This window comes from Gymnoscopelus braueri (assembly GCF_963280865.1).
Source record: "Gymnoscopelus braueri genome assembly, chromosome: 11".
In the NCBI taxonomy this organism is placed as follows: domain Eukaryota; kingdom Metazoa; phylum Chordata; class Actinopteri; order Myctophiformes; family Myctophidae; genus Gymnoscopelus; species Gymnoscopelus braueri.
The window spans coordinates 13,811,346-13,831,222 of record NC_137613.1 but is presented as its reverse complement, the minus strand read 5'-3'; the positions used below and the strand labels follow the sequence as shown (position 1 = coordinate 13,831,222).

General features: G+C 49.0%; 1 protein-coding gene across 1 annotated transcript in view; it reads left to right on the top strand.

Annotated features, from left to right (window-relative positions):
• The window catches only part of ahdc1 (AT hook, DNA binding motif, containing 1), a 20,772-nt gene extending 1,089 nt beyond the window's left edge, over positions 1–19,683 (top strand). The window contains 6 exon segments of the mRNA XM_080443357.1: positions 1,564–1,862; positions 2,425–3,990; positions 7,516–9,189; positions 9,191–9,417; positions 15,088–17,017; positions 18,849–19,683. Of these exon segments, the coding sequence (XP_080299483.1) occupies positions 2,611–3,990; positions 7,516–9,189; positions 9,191–9,417; positions 15,088–17,011 (5,205 nt within the window). The 5' untranslated portion in view covers positions 1,564–1,862; positions 2,425–2,610 and the 3' untranslated portion in view covers positions 17,012–17,017; positions 18,849–19,683.
• Positions 19,684–19,877: the final 194 nt, after the last annotated feature.

The window sequence follows — 19,877 nt, the reverse complement described above, 5'->3', positions numbered from 1 at the left end:
CACACGCGCGCATGCACGCATCCGCACCGACGCTGGCGTGCGAGCATCTGGCAGAAGCTCGTTACAGACTCCGTCTTTCCTTCTTCTTCTTCTGTCAATGGCTCTCTCCTTTTGCTCTGTTTATATAATCCCCCCCCCCCACACACACACACACACCCCACCACCACCATCATTTCAGTCTTCTGTCACCTCTCTCTATTCTCTTAACATGTTCCTATTCGTCATCACAACCTCTCTGCTTCCCCCTGGTGGCTGTGATGGTTCACAGTCTCAAATTGCACCTTTCCAGGCTCCACAGCTTTTCTGGCAGTGTGTGTGTGTGTGTGTTTGTGTGTGTGTGTGTGTTAGAATAGAATACTAGTTTTTTTTAGGCGTAGCTGCCAAACACATGCGTCTAATAAACACCATGAATATGCAGTGTAACAATAAGATGATACGGCGTCCACACACACCCTCATTACACCTGGTGGTGTAATGATTGCAGTGTTATTTAATGGATTACAGTGTATGTAAATGACTAGACTCAAATATTGACAGAAGGAATCGTGTTGCTGTCACAAAGGGAGCTCAGGGAGAGGCATCAAACCGTCCGGCAGAGATCTGACACCTCGTGTCGACGTTTTGATCTATTTTTTATCTCCGTCTTTTGTGTTGAAATTTTTTTGGACAGCGCCATTAAAACGCGCGCTGTCAAAACCCATTAGATTCACAATCAATTGTTGAATGTTTAAACTTTTTTTGTCTTGTAGGAACAAAATGATTTTTTACAAGTATATAGGCGTTCCGTTCTATTCTGTTCTGTGGTGATAGACCGTTCTCATTCACATTTTTTTTTTAACCAATTAAGGCCTGAAGCCGATTCTACAAATGTCTTCTAAATACCGACAGTTTTCTGAAAAACCTATGTTTCTATATAAGTGGTGCTCACACTTTCTCATGTCAAGGACCCCCAAAATGATATGTATTTGGCCGCCGACCCCCATCTCAGAACAATTTGTTCCAGGGACCCCCCAGAAGCAAAGATTTGAGTGAAAATGTTCGCTTTAAAAGAAAATATATATTCAAAGATTTGCACACATTTTCACGATTTTTCTAAAATAGCAGATCTACAAGCTCGTAGCGCGGCACTCTGTGCCACGCTACGAGCTTGTATATCTGCTATTTTTGAATAGCCAAAGTGTAAAATAATGCTTTTTAGCTCAAATCAAAAAATGACACAGATGCGTTCCAGGTCTTAATGGGTTAAAACAACAACAAAAAGGAAATATACACCAACTGAAACTAGACATAAAACATGATAGGTCTCGCCAGGCTCTCCTGCGGTATCTATCACAATAATCACAGTGTGATGAATCGTCACGACGCTGCCTCGCTGCCGCGACTCGGCTTCCAAACCAGAACCCTCTCTGGTTGTGGCCGGTTCTGATGGATGTCCTGACATCTCCACTAATCTCTCTTTCTCTCCTTGTCTTTCCACTCCATCCTCCTCTGTGGGTGGAGTACCTCTCTCTCTCTCTCTCCTTCTCTCTCTCTCTCTCTCTCATTCTCTCTCTCATTCTCCAGTAACCATGGGCAGGAGGAGCGATGAGCAGAGGGAGGATAGAGAAGTGTGTGTGAGTTCTCCTCTGCAGTATTGATGACCCAGTGAGCCCCTGCAGAAGTCAGCCAGTCAGCCAGACAGACAGAGGCAGAGCGGTGAGGCTGAAGCCAGAATCAGAATCAGGGGGGGATCTGGCTTGGTGCTGCCTCTGCTGCCACCACTGCACCGCACCGCACCGCACCGCACCGCACCGCACCGCACCGCACCGCACCGCACCGCACCGCCCCGCCCCACTGAAGGTGAACACGGGAGGACATGAATGGTAAATTGTAGTCAGTGTGACTGTGTGTTATGGGGATGCTGGTACGTGGGTTGGCCCAGTTAACCCATTAATACCTGGAACGCATCTGTGTCACTTTCGATTTCTTTGGCTATTCAAAAATAGCAGATCTACAAGCTCATAGCGCGGCACCGAGTGCCGCGCTACGAGCTTGCAGATCTGCTATTTTTGAAAAATCGCGAAAAAATATATTTTTTATTTTTTTCAAAAAACTGTTAGGATTTAGATTTTTTTAAAAGAATTGCCTCAGGTCTTAATGGGTTAATTGAACATTGTGCTGCTGTTAGTGATTACGGTTATAATGGCCCGAGTCCATCACTCACCTGACCGTTTGTTGTTTGGGAACGTAAGCTGCAAGAGGACGGATATTTTATGTAACATTTTGATGTGGTTGTATTACTGATTGTTTTTCCAGGCGAGCCTAATTACGTTACGTTTCTCGAAAATCAACCGCAAAGAAGAGGGTCTGTTTGGTAGGATTTATACGGTATGTACCTCCTGTAATGGATTTCTCTGTTTTTTTGTTTTTGCACCTCTTTTTCAGGTCCTTCGATCTCCTCCCGGGCCAGGCTGCAGTAACCCAAAAGAAGTCGTGCTACGTTAAGCAGTGCAGCGGGAACACCCGAGAGAACCGCCCCCCCCCCCCCACCCCCCCCCCGCCCACCGCCGCCATTTTAGGTCCCTCCCCGTTTGTGACATCGTCGGCGAGAGACGCTCGCATTCCCGTTGGATGAGCGGCTTGCCTGGGCGGCTGGATTCGGGCAGAGGCGGGTCCTCCGGTAGGGGCTGTGGCGGGGCTCTGGCGGAGGGCGGCGAAGGGTGCGACGGCGGCGTGGGGTCGGAGGCGCCGCCCGAGCTCTGGGCCGAGGAGCTAGGGCCCCGGGAGGAGGAGGACAGGCCCCTGGGACCTCCCCACGATGGGCCGCCGGTGACCCGCGCTCCCTCATTCCCCGCCTCCTCCTCCTCCTCCTCGTCCTCCTCTCCGCCCACCCTGGCCAACGGGCTCCACCTGCACAGGAGACCGGCGGGGCAAGGCGCGCGCCGGCGGAGGCAGCCTGATGCCGGCTCGCCGCCCGCCGAAACGCAGACGCTGGCCGACTCGCTCAGAGGCGTGCAGTCGCACGTGGACCCGGCGGCCGCGCGTCCGCCAGCCGTCGCGCCGCACCGCCGCGGCAACAAGGACAACGGCGTGCGCCGTCCACACACCGGTGCCGACCTGCGCACGGGCTCCGCCGCGCCGGAGAAGCCCAGAACTCTGTCGCCGGAGACCCCCCCGCCGCGGCTCACGGCCTCGCCGCAACCGCCGACCCTAAAGCCCCTCCCGCTCGACGCTCCCACCGCTTCCGCCGACGAGCCGGCGGCCCCGGTCCTCACCGCGGAGACGACGGACGTTCCCTCGACCTACCGTCCTGCCCCCGCCGACCCGAACCCTCCTCCTCCTCCTCCTCCTCCTCCCGGCTCCTCCCCTCTCCCCGTAGAGGCGGAGAGGAAGTACGCGCTCCGCAGCTCCGGGCGGCCTCGCTTCCCCTGCCACCTCCGCAAGTCCTCGCGCCTCCGCCGCAGCACGGAGGACGGAGAGAGGAGGGGCGGCGCCGGCGGCGGCGGGAGAGAGCGGGACGGAGGTCAGGAGGAGGAGGAGGAGGAGGAGGCGATGGAGGAGAAAATATGGAGGGTGAAAGAAGAGGAGGTGGCAGCGGCGGCCGTAGTGAAAGCCGTGGTGAAGGAGGAGCAGCCCTCCTCCGTGCCCTCCGCCCTCCCTGCTGCTCCTTGTCCCGCCGCGGTCCCCTCCTCGGCGGCGACCGCACCCAAACCTGCTCCCAAATCCGTGTCCAAGTCCAGGCCCAAGCCTGGGCCTAAACTTTGTCCCAAACCCGGGCCTAAGCCGGGACCCAGATCCAGGTCTAGACCCGCGCCCAAGTCTGCACAGAGAGCCGGTCCTAAAAGCGCCAAGGACCTTCAACGGTCCTCCTCCTCCCACCCCCAACCCCACGCCGCCCCCCATCGGCCCGGCCCTCGCCCCGCCTTTCCCGCCAACGCCGCCATGCACCAGCCCGCCGTGAAGAAGGAGGAGCCCGAGGTCAACACCCCGACCAAGCGGCGTTACGTCGGGGTGAGTTCTTACATGACGTCGTTGCTGTCGGGACAGAAACCTTCTCCGTGTTTCAAACTTTTTTGTTGTTTTTTCATAAATGAACGCCCTACTTGATCATACGACAGCGTCAGATAATCAATCATTTAATAAAATAATCGATTAATAATCGATCCCTATTTTGTTGGCCAAAAAAAAGAGAAGAAAGATTTATTCTAAATAAATTCAGAAATGATTGGATTAAATTGCTGTCCCACCTGAAAACAGATCAAACACTCTTTATAATCATTATTTGAATATAGAAGTTTTAACAACATTTTTTTAATAACAAACGTTTTTCATGAACATGGAAATATTTCATCTCCGAACGGAAAATGTTGAATGTACAGTAGTTGAATGTGGAAGAAACTATATTTCTAATTGGAAATAGATTCCCTCCACCAATTAATGCACACAGTAGCGGAGCTATCGCGTGGGCAAAGGGTGCGAGCCCCCCCCCCAGGCTCCGAGCCCCCCCCCCCCAGGCTCCACCACTCACTACGATCCCCCATAAGAGCTTTATTTGTTCATTTTTCATTATTATATATTTTTTCAAAAGACGATGTACCGACTCAAAGAAGAAAACGTTCTTTAACACTAAAAAACATGGCAAAATGGACGTATAATTAGATTTCATTTTATCTTAGATTCGATCTGAGCTGGTGTTGCTTATTTTATCAAGTTATGTGCAGCTGCGTCTGTCGCTATACCCCCTCGCCGTGTTATATCTTAGAATAGGCCTCGTAATGTCGTGGAGTCTAGACGCTCACGGATGCATCTACTTTTAATGTTCAAAGTCCTCTTTCTTCTCGCCGTTAGATTGTGTTTAACCCATTAAGACCAGGAACGCATCTGTGTCATGTGTAGATTTCTTTGGCTATTAAAAAATAGCAGATATACAAGCTTGTAGATCTGCTATTTTTTTTTTAATGTGTGCAAATCTTTGAATATATATATATTTTTTTTTAAAGCGAACATTATACCTCAAATCTTTGCTTCTGGGGGTCCCTGGAACAAAACATTTTGAGATGGGGGGGTCTGGGCCAAATACATATATAATCTAATAATCTAATCTTTATATAAATCTAAATCAATGCGATGGTGCTCCAACTTTTCCACGTCAAGGACCCAAAAATTAATGTATTTGGCCGCGGACCCCCATCTCAAAATATGTTGTTCCAGGGACCCCCCAGAAGCACAGATCGAAGTTAAAAATGTAAAACATATATATATATTTTCAAAGATTTGCAAAAAGAATTAGCTTGTATATCTGCTATTTTTTTAATAGCCAAAGAAATCTTAAAATGACACAGATGCGTTCCCGGGATAAATGGATTAATTGCAACTGTATAACGAGAGTGTTCTCCGATAGATAGATACTTTATTAGCTACACAGCATCAAGGCCGGTGGAATTTCAGTTTGGGCACACGGGTTGAAAAGCAACTGGTAACACAGACAGACAGACGGACGAGACAGAACGTTTCAGAGAAATACAATTATATGCAAAACCACACACGACACAAACAGTTATCGTCAGGTGAAAATCATAATGAAACTTCCCTAGTTGATTACTTACATGAAGACAATGATTTATTGTATTACAAGTTTTCTGAAATTGTATATTTAAATATGCAAATTAGGGCATGTTTTCCTATATAATGCCTAATTTGCATATTTAAATATACAATTTCAGAAAACTTGTAATACAATAAATCATTGTCTTCGTGTAAGTAATCAACTGTGGAAGTTTCATTATGATAACAATTTTTAAAATTTTGTGATTTTTTTTTCACCTGTCATGTACGTATGGGGAAAATAACAAAATGTGTGATAAATATGAAAAAGCTGCTCCTGTGGAAAGGTTATCATATATTTATTTACTTATATTGAACCTATGAACAATTTAAAGAGCTGGTGCCATGTTTTTGGACTTTTTCTGTTTTTCATGTGTCTATGAGGTTGATAGATCTTCATTAAGCCCCCCGGTGGTGTTTTTATGGTGTTTTATGTCTTCTCTGACTATTCTGAGTTTCTTCCTGGAGGCTGAAACCTTGAGGGTCAAACGTGCCAATAGAGAAACAGCGCTTTAGTGACATCACAAAGCCATACCCTCCCCCTCATTATCATAACACAACCAGGTGTGGGCATGAGGAGGAGGAGGGACTAGGACAGGTGGGTGGTGCTAAGGTGGTGGAGGAGGTGCTAAGGTGAGAACCAGGTATACTTAATGAACTGGAGGCGTGTCCACATAAAAACAACATTTTAACACTTACTGTACACTTTTTTTTTTTGAAAAAAATCCTTACATTATAATATTACCTTATGATCAGGTTTTAGGGTTGAAAAATATCATGGCACTCCATCTTTAATATAGGTATGGTTTTGCCCACTCTTTCGGTAATCATTGCTCAATTTTGGGGCTCTGGCTCATGGACTATACTACTACCTTTGCTGTTTTCGAAGTTGAATCCTGAAAAGTAACAGTTTTGGACGTGTTTTCCACCTCGAGACGATTTGCTGAATCGATGCATGTAGAGCGACACGTGCTGTCCTTGGTTTACCCGTTATAAACAAGAAATGGCAATGAATGGATTTATTTTTGTGTCCTTTAGAACAAGCTTGTCTTGCAGCTTGTTTTGGCTCAAAAAGTGGCTATTTGTGTTTGTGATGTAAGATATCATTTAATTTTACAGTCGTGAATTTTTAAATGACTATCAGACGGTCCCCTCGAGAGTGCTTCGCCCCCTCAAGTGCTGAGAGTTTAGCTCGGCGGCTGATTGCACAATATCAGAAAGAATTAGTTTGGATATATTTGGAAAATGACACAAAATATTCTATTTTGAAACGATGTGATGCTGGAATGAAAACGGTGGGAAAGAAACACAGCTTTTTGTCTTTGTGTGTCGTTGCTCTCTGCCTCCCTCACAGGTGAGCAGTGGTGGAAAGTAACTAAGTACATTTACTTAAGTACTGTACTTAAGTACAATTTTGAGGTGTTTGTGCTTTACTTGAGTATTTCCAATTTCCAATACTTTTACTTCTACTCCACTACATCTCAGAGGCAAATATTGTACTTTTACTCCACTACAATTATTTGAAAACTTTAGTTACTAGTTACTTTTCAGATATAAATTATGATATTATGAAACATACATTAACCATTTTAGCCCTATTCTACAAGCTCACAACGCGTCGCATCGCGACGCGTTGTGAGCTTGTAGATCTGCTATTTTCAAACATTTTAGTACTTTTACTTTTGATACTTTAAGTACATTTTGATACCAATACTTTTGTACTTTTACTCAAGTAAATTTTTAATTCCGGACATTTACTTGTAACAGAGTACTTCCACATTGCAGTATTGATACTTTTACTTAAGTAAGACATTTGAGTACTTTTTCCACCACTGTCTATTCTGAAACGATGTGATGCTGCAATGAAAACAGTGGGAAAGAAACACAGCTTTATTTTTTTTTGTGTGTCGTTGCTCTCTGCCTCCCCCACAGGTGAGGAGGATCGTGGTGAAGGTGGCCCGCATCCCCGTCAACCTCAGCCGCCGGCAAAAGAGCTACAAGATCTCCAACATGGAGACGCACTTCACCGGCACGGAGAGGAAGAGGTTCGGCGAGAAGGAGGGCTCGGAGGCGCCGGCCCGAGAGCCCACGGCGCTGCTCCGCCTGAAGAACAACGGCAAGAGCGTCATGGTGATGTTCCCGCCGGGGGAGCTGCCCGTCATCCTCAAGCGGCGGCGCGGGCGCCCGCCCAAGCAGCCCGTGCCGGGCGGGCTGCCGGGCGAGCCGCTCAACGCGGCGAACGCCGCCGGGGGGAACGGCGACCCGACGCCCAAGAAGCCCCGGCGCCGCCGCCTGACCAAGCTCCCCTCGCCGTACCCGTCGTACGTCAACGACACCGACGACGTGAAGACGGAGTACGGGGACGTGCTGTCCAAGCTGGCGTTTTTAAACCGGCAGCCCCCCGCCACGGGCCGCTGCTCGCCGCCCCGCTGCTGGACGCCCAGCGAGCCGGAGAGCTTCAACGCGCCGTCGGAGAACCCCGGGATATCCACCCTCCTGCACCGGCTCACGGGCTTCAGGCGCAGGGGCGGCGGCCGGGGCGGGGGCGGCGCGGGGAGCCGGGGCGGGGCGGCGGCGGGGGCCGCCGGCGGCGGACAGGCGGCCAGCAACAGCACCTTCAGTGACTTCTTCGAGTCCATCGGCAAGAAGCGCAAACTCAGCCCCCACTCCGAGACCGGGTTACCCCGGAAACGGGGGAAGGGCGGCGGCGGGGGCGGGGTGGGCAGGGGAGGCGGGGTGGTGGGGAGCGAGCACGGCGGCGGCGCGGAGAAGGCGGTCCGGAAGAGGCGCCCGAAGAAGAACGGGGCCCTGAAGGGCGAGGCCGCGTCGTGCGGCGGGGCGGGGCAGGACTGGGCCAACGGGGCCGGCTTCTGGGGAGACGAGGGGAGCCTGGAGAGGGAGAAGGGCCTCGGGGGTTATCAGGCCTGCGGGGGGTCGCCCAGGGGGGGGTTCTCCTCCTCCTCCAGGGAGGGCGGGGGGAGGGGGGGAGGCGCGTACGGCGGCCCGGGAGGGGGGCGAGGGGCGGGGCCCGCCGGGGGGGAGGACTCGCAGGGCCTGTTCGCCGGATACTTCCGGTCGCTCCTCGACTCCGACGACTCCTCGGACCTCCTTGACATCTCCTCGTCGTCCCAGGCGGACCCCCGCAACAACAAAGCCCCGTCGTCTACTACCCCGGGCGGCTACGAGCCCTCCAGCCCGGCCCCGGGACCCTGCTGGTCCCCGGCCTTCTCCAAGCGGAGCCCCAAAGGCTCGGGGGGCGTCGGGGCGGGAGACGGCCCGACGCAGACCCCCCACGGGGGGGGCTCCTCCTCCTCCTCCTCGTCCACCAGGCCTTCCCCGTACGGCTACAGCGGCCTGGCGCAGACCTCGCCCACCACCACCTCCACGTACCACCCCAAGTCCACCCCGCCCTCCCTCTCTCTCTCCCGCTCCCCGAGCTCGCCCCACCCCTCCTCCTATGGACACTACTCCCCCGGCGGACACAGAGATCCGCCGGGGGCGACACAGAGATCCGCAGACTGCAGCTTCTCGTACGGCGGTGGTGGCATCAAGAACAACAACAACAACAACACCCCTCTTGGCCAGGGTCAGATGAACTATTCCAGCTACCAGGTGGCGGCGGCCAAGCAGCGGGGCTTCGGCGGCGGTTACCCCGGATCGGCCCATTCCTCCGGAATGGGGGGGGGGGCGGGGGGAGTCGGCGGGTGGTCCCGCGTCGCCGGGGGGAGGAGGAGGAGGAGGAGGGTACATGGCCATGGCCAAAACCAGCCCCTTCAGCTCCTCCCCGTCCCCAGAGGGTTACAAACAGTACAACTCCAACCAGTGGAACTACAGGTCAGGGCTTGGAATTTTTTGTTATCACAATAGTCGTACGAAATTGTGACAATAAGCTGTTATGAGCTTGTAGATCTGCTATCGTGAAAATGTGTGCAAATCTTTACTTCTGGAACAAAATATTTTACAAATGTTCGCTTTAAAAATTTCTATTATTCAAAGATTAGCACCATTTTTTACGATAAAAAAAAAAATAGCAGATCTACAAGTTCATAGCGTGTATATCTGCTATTTTTGAATAGCCAAAGTAATCTTAAAAATGACACAGATGCGTTCCAGGCTTGGAATTTTTGTATCACAATAGTTGTTTACGAAATTGTGACAATAATATATTGTTGCTGTCGGGCAGAAAAACCTCTTTATGTTTTTGTGTTTTTTTCCCGTAAATTAACGCCCTACTTCATCACACTACAGCGTCACACAAAAGCATCAAAAGTAGCAGATCTACAAGCTCGAAACCTACATTCAGACAGAAGAACTGTACAAAACAGACGACGCATAATAACATTGTACGAGCAGTGGTTCTTTGATCTGAATTTGAATCCTGAAAAGTAACAGTTTTGGACACACGATGTTTCCACCCGACAGAGACCATAATATATATATTTTAAAACTATATCTGCCTTTGAAATGAAAAAAAAAAGATAAGATAAGGAAATGTTTATCTTTTAATTAATCAATTTAGACCGGGAAAGAAGCGTCGTCTGTGTCATTTTTAGATTTCTTTGGCTATTCAAAAATAGCAGATCTACAAGCTCATAGCTCAGAGCTTGTAGATCTGCTATTTTTGAAAAATAAATTGTGAAAATGCGTGCTAATCTTTGAATATATATATACATTTTTAACTAAATTCTTTGCTTCTGCATGGGGGTCCCTGGAACAAAATATTTTGAGATTGCGGGTCCGCGGCCAAATACATATAATTTTGGGTGGTCCTTGACATGAAAAAAGTTTGAGAACCACTGAGTGATATTACAGCAACACACGTTTTTTTATTTTTTTTAACTGTTAAGGTCCTTACACACCGGGGAGATTTTTTTTTCATGCGAATAATTCGTTTTTTCATTAAACCTTATAAAGTCAATGCAAGCTTCCACACCAGTTTCGCGGAGCGAAAAAAGCGTCTTTTAATTATTCGGAACGAGTCCGAATTTTGCGTATATTCGCACATTCGCCGGTGTGTAAGGACCTTTAGGATTTAGAAGACATTTGTAGAATCCCCAGAAGCAAAGCATTGAGTTAACAATGTTCGCTTTAAATAACATATTATATTGAAAGATTTGCAAAAATGTTCACGATTCCCCCCCCCCAAAAAATAGCATATCTACAAGCTCATAGCGCCGCACTCTGTGCCGCACTATGAACTTGTATATCTGCTATTTTTGAATAGCCCAAACAAGTATAAAATAATGGTTATAGGCTATAGCTATAAAAATCTAAAATGACACAGTATGCGTTCCCAGATTGAATGGTCATCCATCATAAGTCATAAGTCATCCATGAGAATATGATATGACCCCCGTTGCTGTCGGGCAGAAACCTTGTATCTCTTTTTTTCTTGTAAATTAACTCATTCACTGCCAGATTTATTTCTGGCTGTGTTTGCCACTTTGCCCACTGCCATCAATTGTTTTTAATTTTTTTTTACTTTCAACAGGTCACAAAAAAATATATATCATTATGATCGCATGTCCAATCGTTTGTAAACAGACAGGGTATGTGTGTGCGACACCCAGACAACAAACATTCCGATCGTCTCAGAGCCCTCCTCATTCATCCCAGTGTAAACAAGCCATTTCTCGTCAAAATTGCACGGATCACTTACTTTTTCAGCTCGCCACAGAAAATGTACATCCCTTATGATCGCGTGTCCAACTGTTTGTAGACACACAGGGTAGGTGTGTGAGTGGCCCAGAGAACACATTTTCAATTAGTGATGTGTCGTTCATGATCGATTCGTTCAAAAGAACTAGTTCATTTGCCGTGAACACGAACGAGCTTGTTCACTTTCTGAAACCGTTAAGTTCACGCGCGACGTAAAAAAAACCCGATGCCGCGATAGTGTTTTACACACATTATAAAACACACATTAACCACTTTAGCCCTTTTTTTTATTCCTAGGCTATTTGAAAATAGCAGATCTACAAGCTCACAACGCGTCGCATCTTGTGAGCTTGTAGGTCGGCTATTTTCAAATATGTTAGTACTCTTACTTTTGGCTCTTTAATGCCCTACTTAATCATGCAATGCGTTTTGAGCTTGCAGACCTGTTATTTCTTTACTTGGAATCCTGAAAAACGTTAATTTACGAAGAAAAATCACAAAAAGTAAAAATATGCAGATAAGAGGTTTCTGCCCCGACAGCAAAACAATATTCAATCACAGAGGGCACTTAAAACCTAATATCTGCCAAAACACATCTCTCATACTACCTGAGGGTTATTGGTGCTGTGCCATAGCTGGGGTAGCTACTGTGTGTGTGTGTGTGTGTGTGTGTGTGTGTGTGTGTGTGTGTGTGTGTGTGTGTGTGTGTGTGTGTGTGTGTGTGTGTGTGTGTGTGTGTGTGTGTGTGTGTGTGTGTGTGTGTGTGTGTGTGTGTGTGTGTGTGTGTGTGTGTGTGTGTGTGTGTGTGTGTGTGTGAGTGTGTGTTACTGGTGTTACTTGGACTGGTTATGTTCAAATTTGTCAGTATTAACCCGTTAAAACCGGGAACACATCTGTGTAACCACTTAAGCCATTATTTTATACACTGGATATTCAAAAATATCAGATATACAAGCTCATAGCGCGGCACCGAGTGCCGCGCTATGAGCTTGTAGATCTGCTATTTTCGAAGAATCGTGAAAATATGTGCAAATCTTTAAATATATATATTTTTTTAAAGCGAACATTTGCAACTCAAATCTTTGGTCCCTGGAACAACATATTTTAAAATATTAGATTAAATTATATAGATTTTTCAAACATAGCAGATCTACAACCTTGTGCTATGAGCCTGTAGATCTGCTATTTTTGAATAGCCAAAGTATTAAAAAAATGGTTATAGCTCAAATCTGAAAATGACACAGACACGTTCCGGGATTGAATGGGTTAAGCATGCAGGGTAATATGATATGATATTGTGTTGACACAGTTATCACCGATGGGATTCATGATAATTGTGGAAGCGCTACTACTATGCGTAGGCGTTTTTGGCTCTTTTTCTCTTTTTTTTTTTGTTCAGCATAGTAGCTGAGAACAAGTGCTCATTTTCTGCCACGCCCTGCACACAGACAGACAGACAGACAGACAGACAGACAGACAGACAGACAGACACAACATCCCAGCTGTTGGCTGTGGTGGATAAATAGACATTCCTAGATGTATTTGACATACTGCATCTCATTCTGAAACACTATCTGTTTTGAAAAGAAAAAAAAAGGTTTCTACTTGAAACTGATCACCATGCAGTCAGTGGTGTTTTGGTCGCTGTACGGGGGGACACCACGGTGTGAGGCCATTATTGTTTCACGCACACAGTGGGGTAAAGTAACTAAGTACATGTACTCAAGTACTGTACTTAAGAACAATTTTGAGGTACTTTTACTTTACCGGAGTATTTCCAATTTTCAGTACTTTTGCTTCTACTCCACTACACCTCAGAGGCAAATATTGTACTTTTACTCCACTACAATTATTTGAAAACTTTAGTTACTAGTTACTCTGCAGATATAAATGATTACATTATAAAACATACCTTAACCACTTTAGCCCCATTTTATACCTAGGCTATCTGAAAATAGCCGACCTACAAGCTCACAACGCGACGCGTTGTGAGCTTGTAGATCTGCTATTTTCAAACATTTTAGTACTTTTACTTTTGGTACTTTAAGTACATTTTGATACCAATCACCAAAAGTTTCAAAACGACAGATAACTCACTGCAGATGACTGCAGTGAGTTTGGAAGTGTGGGCTAGTTCCTCTAATCACCGATAATCACACTTATCTCCATAAATACACATTAAATCTCTGTTATATTAACTGGCATTAACCAGCTTCAGGTTATGTGGATATACTGTAGCCTCCTAGAGCAAAGCCCACAAGTCCTTAGTTACCAGACTCCATAGAAAGATGTATGAAAAAAGCAGAACTCTTTTTTTGAATTATCATATCACTGTCATTTGATCGTTTGCTCTAATCTGTTTGTACTAATCTGTGCCAAAATGTCATCCTTTAGGTCAGGGGTCTTCAACAGGGGGTCCGGGACCCCCAGGGGGTCCTCAGAGTTACTACAGGGGGTCCCCCAAATCTTTGTGTGATATGATTTTTTTTTTTTTTTACATTAACCACTTGAACCCTAGCATCCCTTTTCTGAGGAGAACTTCAGCCAGAAATAGCCGATCTACAAGCTCACAACGCTGTTGTGAGCTTGTAGATCGGCTATTTTTGGCAAAGAGTTATAGGTGTGTAGAGGGAAAAAAGAGCAGCAAAAGTTTATCTGAAACACAATTTTATACAATATAGGGGGGGTCCCTGCTTCATCTCTCTCTCAGCTAGGGGTCCTTGGCCTGAAAACGTTGAAGACCCCTGCTTTAGGTGAAATACATGGATTTTCTCAGTCACCCACGACTGATTTCAGTCATTTGGATTCCATATGGAAGCCAGCTTCTATGGAAGCATGCTGCGCAGTGAAAATAGCCGATCTACAAGCTCTCGATTCGTCTGCGATGTATTGAGAGCTTGTAGATTGTCCATTTCTGGTTATCATTTTAAGATTAGAGCATTTGAAGTGGTCAAACTAGAAGCGTCTTCCATAAAAACTACTAATAGTCTCGGATATTTCATAAAAAGTAACGGTTAAAGGTATTGTTGGCAACATTAAGCCTATATTTGAAAAATACCTCTATATATATATTTTGCATTTTTTCCCCTCTATCAGCCACTATATAATGATGCTGGGGTGTTTTCCTGCATTGAAAAACACTCCTCTTTCTGAAATCCGTATTTTCCCTACTATTTAGGTTACACATCCGGGTATCCGGTCCGTAAATTAACGCACGCATGTGCGCATCCGTGCGCGTCCGTGTCCGTGTGGACTTTTGACTTTCGGTTTTAAAATGCTCTCAAACTTCGTTTTTGATGCACATAATTTACTTTTCAGACAGCGTTCGGATAGAATTTAGTTGTTTAACTTCATATATGTGGTCAATTTGTCATGAAAGAGCCTATTTAAAAATAAAAATTCAGAGAACCGGCAGGGGCGGGCAGTTCCGCGAATTGTATCCGAATAAAGTAACCTATATTCGGCATGGACGGTTTAGAAGTCTCCTTAACTCTATGGAAGTCCTCCGTGCGACACCCCCTGGTGGTCGGGGAAACGAACTGCTGGATTTTTTTTCTTTGTTTATCTCTGAATCGCCTACAATCCCTTTAAAGCCTCAATCTGCGATTTCTTCACCCGGTTTAGTTGGCTGTATTTAGGAACAGCAGGAACAATATGACTAAAATACCATCATTTTACATTATTGTGTTAATTGTTTAGGAAACAGAGCGTTAGTGTGTGTGTGGGGGGGGAGGGGGGGCTCCTTTCACACTGTTTCACCAATGTTTTTCTGTCGTGACATTTCATTTAGCTTTAATCCATTAGAAAATATGACTGATCATGTTTATTGTGTGTGATGTGTTTCAGACATGGCTACGGGGGCTGGGCAGCAGACAGCTTCGGCTCCCAGTATCATCACGGCTACGGCGAGTACGGCTCCCACGAGTCCAAAGACATCCTGGACATCTCCAACTACACCCCCCAGAAGGCCAAGCGACAGCCCTTCCCCGAGAGCCTGTCGGAGTCCTCCTCCGACTCCTCTCATTTGGGCCCCGTGGCCGCGAGTTGCGGTCCGGGCTCCGGGGGCGGGGGTGGGGCTTACAAACAGAAAGAGCCCGCTCCCGTCGGCGGCGGAGACGGCGGCCAGTCCAGCCTGTCCAGCCTGGAGAAGCTGATGATGGACTGGCACGAGAGCGCCGCGGGACCGTCCTACAACTGGAGCCAGAACGTGCTCTTCCAGGGCGGGGCGGCGGCGGCGAGCACCGCCAAGCAGGGCCGCGGGCGCAGGAAACGGGCGGCCGAGCCACAGGCGGACAAAGAAGGGAGTGCGGCGGCGGCGGCGGCGGCGGCTCCGCCGCACACGGGAGGAGGACCGCCCTCGGATTCCCCGTCCAGTCCCTCTCCCACGCCGACCCCCGGCCCCAAGAGAGGAGCCGGAGGACGGCCCAGGGGCTCGAGAGGAGGCAGGGGGGGCTTGTCTCCGTGTCAGAGGGAGAGGCCCTCGGGGGCCAAAGCCAGGGCCAAAGGCGCCTCGGCGGCATCGGGCGGCGTCGGAGGATCGGGGCCCGCCGGTCCGGACGGCCCCGGGCTGTTCCAGGAGGGGCCGGACTACTACAGCGGGGACAGCAGCAGCCTCTCCCCGCTGGCCACTCCCAACGCCGCGCCCCCCGCCGCCGGCTACCCGCCGCCGGACCCCTGCGAGTACCCGTCCCCTTACTCCGCCCACCCCTCCACCCCGTCGTCCGAGGAGCGCTACCCGTCCGTCTACCCGGGCGAGTCCTCCTCCTCGCTCTCCCCCGCCGGCGTCTCCTCTCCGCCGTACCCGCCGCCCAAGCCCACCCCTCAGACCTACCACCCCGTCCCCTCTCGGACCTTCTCCCCGTCGTGCTCTTCTCCGTCGCCGCGGCTGACGCCCCACTGCGGCACGGCGCTGAGCCCCCCGCACCGGCCCCCCCCTCCTCCGAAGGACACGCAGTACCCGCAGTACGACTCCCCCGGCTATAGCTGTAGCTCCCCCTACTGGTACGGACAGACGTCGCACGGCGGCAGCCCCGGCCCCCACGCCGCCGCGCAGCAGCAGCAACAACAACAGCAACACAACACGCACTCGAATGCCGCGGCGCAGCACACGCACCCCAACCCCCACGCCAGCCCCAACCCCAACCTCCCCAGCCCGCATGCGCACGTGAACAACCCGCTCAACCACAGCACACAGCAGCCCCACCCCAATATGAGCCCGCACAGCAACGCCCCCCCTCAGCAGCAACAGCAACAACACACCGGCTCCTCCCACCTCCAGGGCAGCCCCCAGGCGCACGCCAACCCCAACAGTCACCCTCACTCCCACCACCCCCACCACCACAACGCACACGCCGCCAACCCCCAGCAGCAGCAGCAGCTCCACTCCCACGCCAACAACAACCCCCCCGGCCTCCACTCCCACCACCCCGGCCCCCTGGGGCTCTACGACGTCGTCGAGCGCCCCTCCAACCCCCACAACAAGCGGGACCTGACCCCCCACCACGTGAGCACGACGGGTCTCCGTCAGGGGGGGGGGCCCCTGCCGCTGCCGCACTCCCCCTACGCCAAGTCGCCCCTGGACACGTCGCCCCACCACCACCAGGAGGAGCTGGGAGGAGGAGGAGGCTACTCCCTGCCGCCCGGTCACCCGTACCAGGGCATGGGCCACCGCTACCCGCCGCAGGTGGGGTCCCGGGGAGGCGGCGGCGGGGTGTTGTGCCAGCTCCTGGACCCGGCCAGTGACGACAGCTTCAGCGTCACCAGCCTGTAGTCGAAGGTGAGATTAACAACACGCACGTTGCTTAAGCCGCCATGTAAATGATGTGTTTTTTTTTTAATCCTTCAATGGATTAGCACCAGTTTATTTCTCTGATCTTCTTAAATGATATGTTCCATCGAGATCACTGAGGTCAGACAGCTGACCAATGGCTGCTTGTCGTCCCTAAGACGAGGTTTAAGCAAAGAGGGCGGCGAGCCTTTTCAGCTGTAGCTCCCAAACTGTGGAGCCAGCTACCTCGTCATAGCCTGGCATGGCCGAGGGGCACGGTGGCACAGTCGGTAGCGCTGTCGCCTCACAGCTAGAAGGTCCTGGGTTCAATTCCCGCCGGGGACGCTGTGGGCACTGGGGGCGTGTCTTCTCCTCCGCGTCATCAGCGCCCATACCCTAGGTGGGGTTGGCGAAAGGGCCTACTCTGTGTGGAGTTTGCATGTTCTCCCCGTGTCCCCCAGGGTACTTAATACCCTCACAAAAACATGCAGTAATCCTGGTCGCTATACCGCCTCCCCATGACAGCCGGGGCGCCTGATGGAGGGGAAGGGAACTGGTTGGAATAACGTGTTCCTTCCACGCGCTACGTCCTACCAGGGAACCTCCCCCCTGTCAGGTGACAAGAAGCTCAGTTGGCTCTCATGCATTGAAGGAGGATGAGCTCGGCCCTGGGCTCCCTAGGCTGGCGGGGGGAGTGTAGCGCCCAGGATCACTTAGATAATTGGCACCTGGTGAAAAAGGGTTACAAAATTGTGGGATAAAAAAAAAAAAATAGTTAAAAATAGCCTGGCATGGCCAGACTAATATCAACCCATCTTAAAACTCATTTTTATTCCTTGGCTTTTAAACCTTGATTGACTTTTGTATTCATGTTTAATTGTATTGTGTGTTCCTTTGTTTTGCATTATGTTTTTATTGTTGTTATGCCTTAAAATGTGCTCTATAAATAAAGTTGGATTGGATGTAAAATTAAAACCAGAATGGGAAAATTCTTCTGGCAACAGTGTAGGCAGCTCTAAATATGCATTTCTAGTATCTTTCCTGTATCGTTGCTGTCGGGGAAGAAAACTCCTATCTCCATATTTTAGCTTGTCGTGTTTTTGTCTTAAATTGACTTCCCTACTTGATCATTACTACAGCGTCACACAAAAAGCATCAAAAGTAGCAGATCTACAAGCTCGAGCTTGTAGATCTGCTACTTTGGAATTTGAATCGTGAAAAGTACAGAACCGTTTTTGGACATATGAGGTTTCCAAGACGATATGGTGCATTAGAAAATATCCTCCTTCTAAAGTCTCTAATGAATGACGTTTGCCAACACGAGTTGTTGTCAGAATGTACATTTTCAGACTGGAGAGTTTTCTAAAATGATACCCTGGATTTGTTTTTGTGCTTAGCATCTTTTTTTTTTTAAAGCTTTCACAGCTTTAACCCATTAATACCTGGAACGCATCTGTGTCACTTTAGATTTCTTTGGCTATTCAAAAATAGCAGATATACAAGCTCATAGCGCGGCACCGAGTGCCGCGCTATGAGCTTGTAGATCTGCTATTTTTGAAAAATCGTGAAATGTATTTTTAAAGATTTTTTTCAAAAAACTGTTAGGATTTAGAAAACATTTTAAAGAATCACCTCAGGTCTTAATGGGTTAAAGGACCATGCAAACATTCTATTAGAGTGTAGTAGTGTGAAGCAAAATTGCACTTCCGAAAACTGCAATTTGGTTTTTGATTGTGCCTTTCTCACCTGCAACCATCTTCACAAGAGGTTTTTATTATTTATTCTAAACCACACATTTTGACCATGTCTCTTTTTCTCTCTCTCTGCTTCTTGTTTTCAGGCACATTCAATCCAAGCTTTTACATATTTGGAAAAAAAAAACCTTTTTTTAAGGAAGACTGTCTTTGTGAGAGACTGCGAGAAGTGATGGGTGAGAATTTAGCTACCAAGTTTTGGACAAGAAAAGCTTTAATTCTCCAGCAATGACAATCAAGAGCCCACCGCAACACCTAAAGCATGTATACGCACAGAAAACACGCACACACACACATGCAGACCTAGATACAGGACACACACGCACACACACATACACACACACACACACACACACACACACACACACACACACGCACACACACACGCACACATGCATGTGCTCTCCCTAACTTGAGGCCACACATACACACACACACACACACACACACACACACACACACACACACACACACACAGACGCACAAGTATTTGTAAATGCATCTACAGTATCTACAAATACTCATGAAGGCATATCGTACACACACACACACACACACACACACACGCACACACGCACACACACTCAGCTGGAGTGAGGTCATGGCCTCAAGTAGCTGACAGGGGAGGGACAGACGCCGACAGACGGACAGACAGACAGAGAGACAGAACTGTGGACATGCATCATCACTCCTCTGGCTCCTCCCACCGCAACGCAAACTGAAGGACTCCATAATTTACCACAATTGTCACCAAACCTCACCAGTTCCGATCTGCCTGCAGAACACGGACACATCTGGATCTAACTGCTCTCTCTCTCTCTCTCTCTCTCTATCTCTCTGTGTCTCTCTCTCTGTCTCTGTTCCCCCCCCCGCCCCCCCCCCGCCACTGTCAAACCAGCACTCTCGTCCGCGCGCTCTATTCCCCCGGTACCCTGCTCGCCCCTCTTGTCTTGTTCCCCTAACCCGTCACCCCCCCCGCTTCTTTAATACCATGAGTCTTATAGTGTGGTCTCTGCCTACGCCATTGCTCTTTCGCGCCCCCCCAGCCCCAGTCCCCGCCCCAACCCCCCACCCCCCCCACCTAAAACACGCCCCCCCCCCCATGTGTTGTGCTT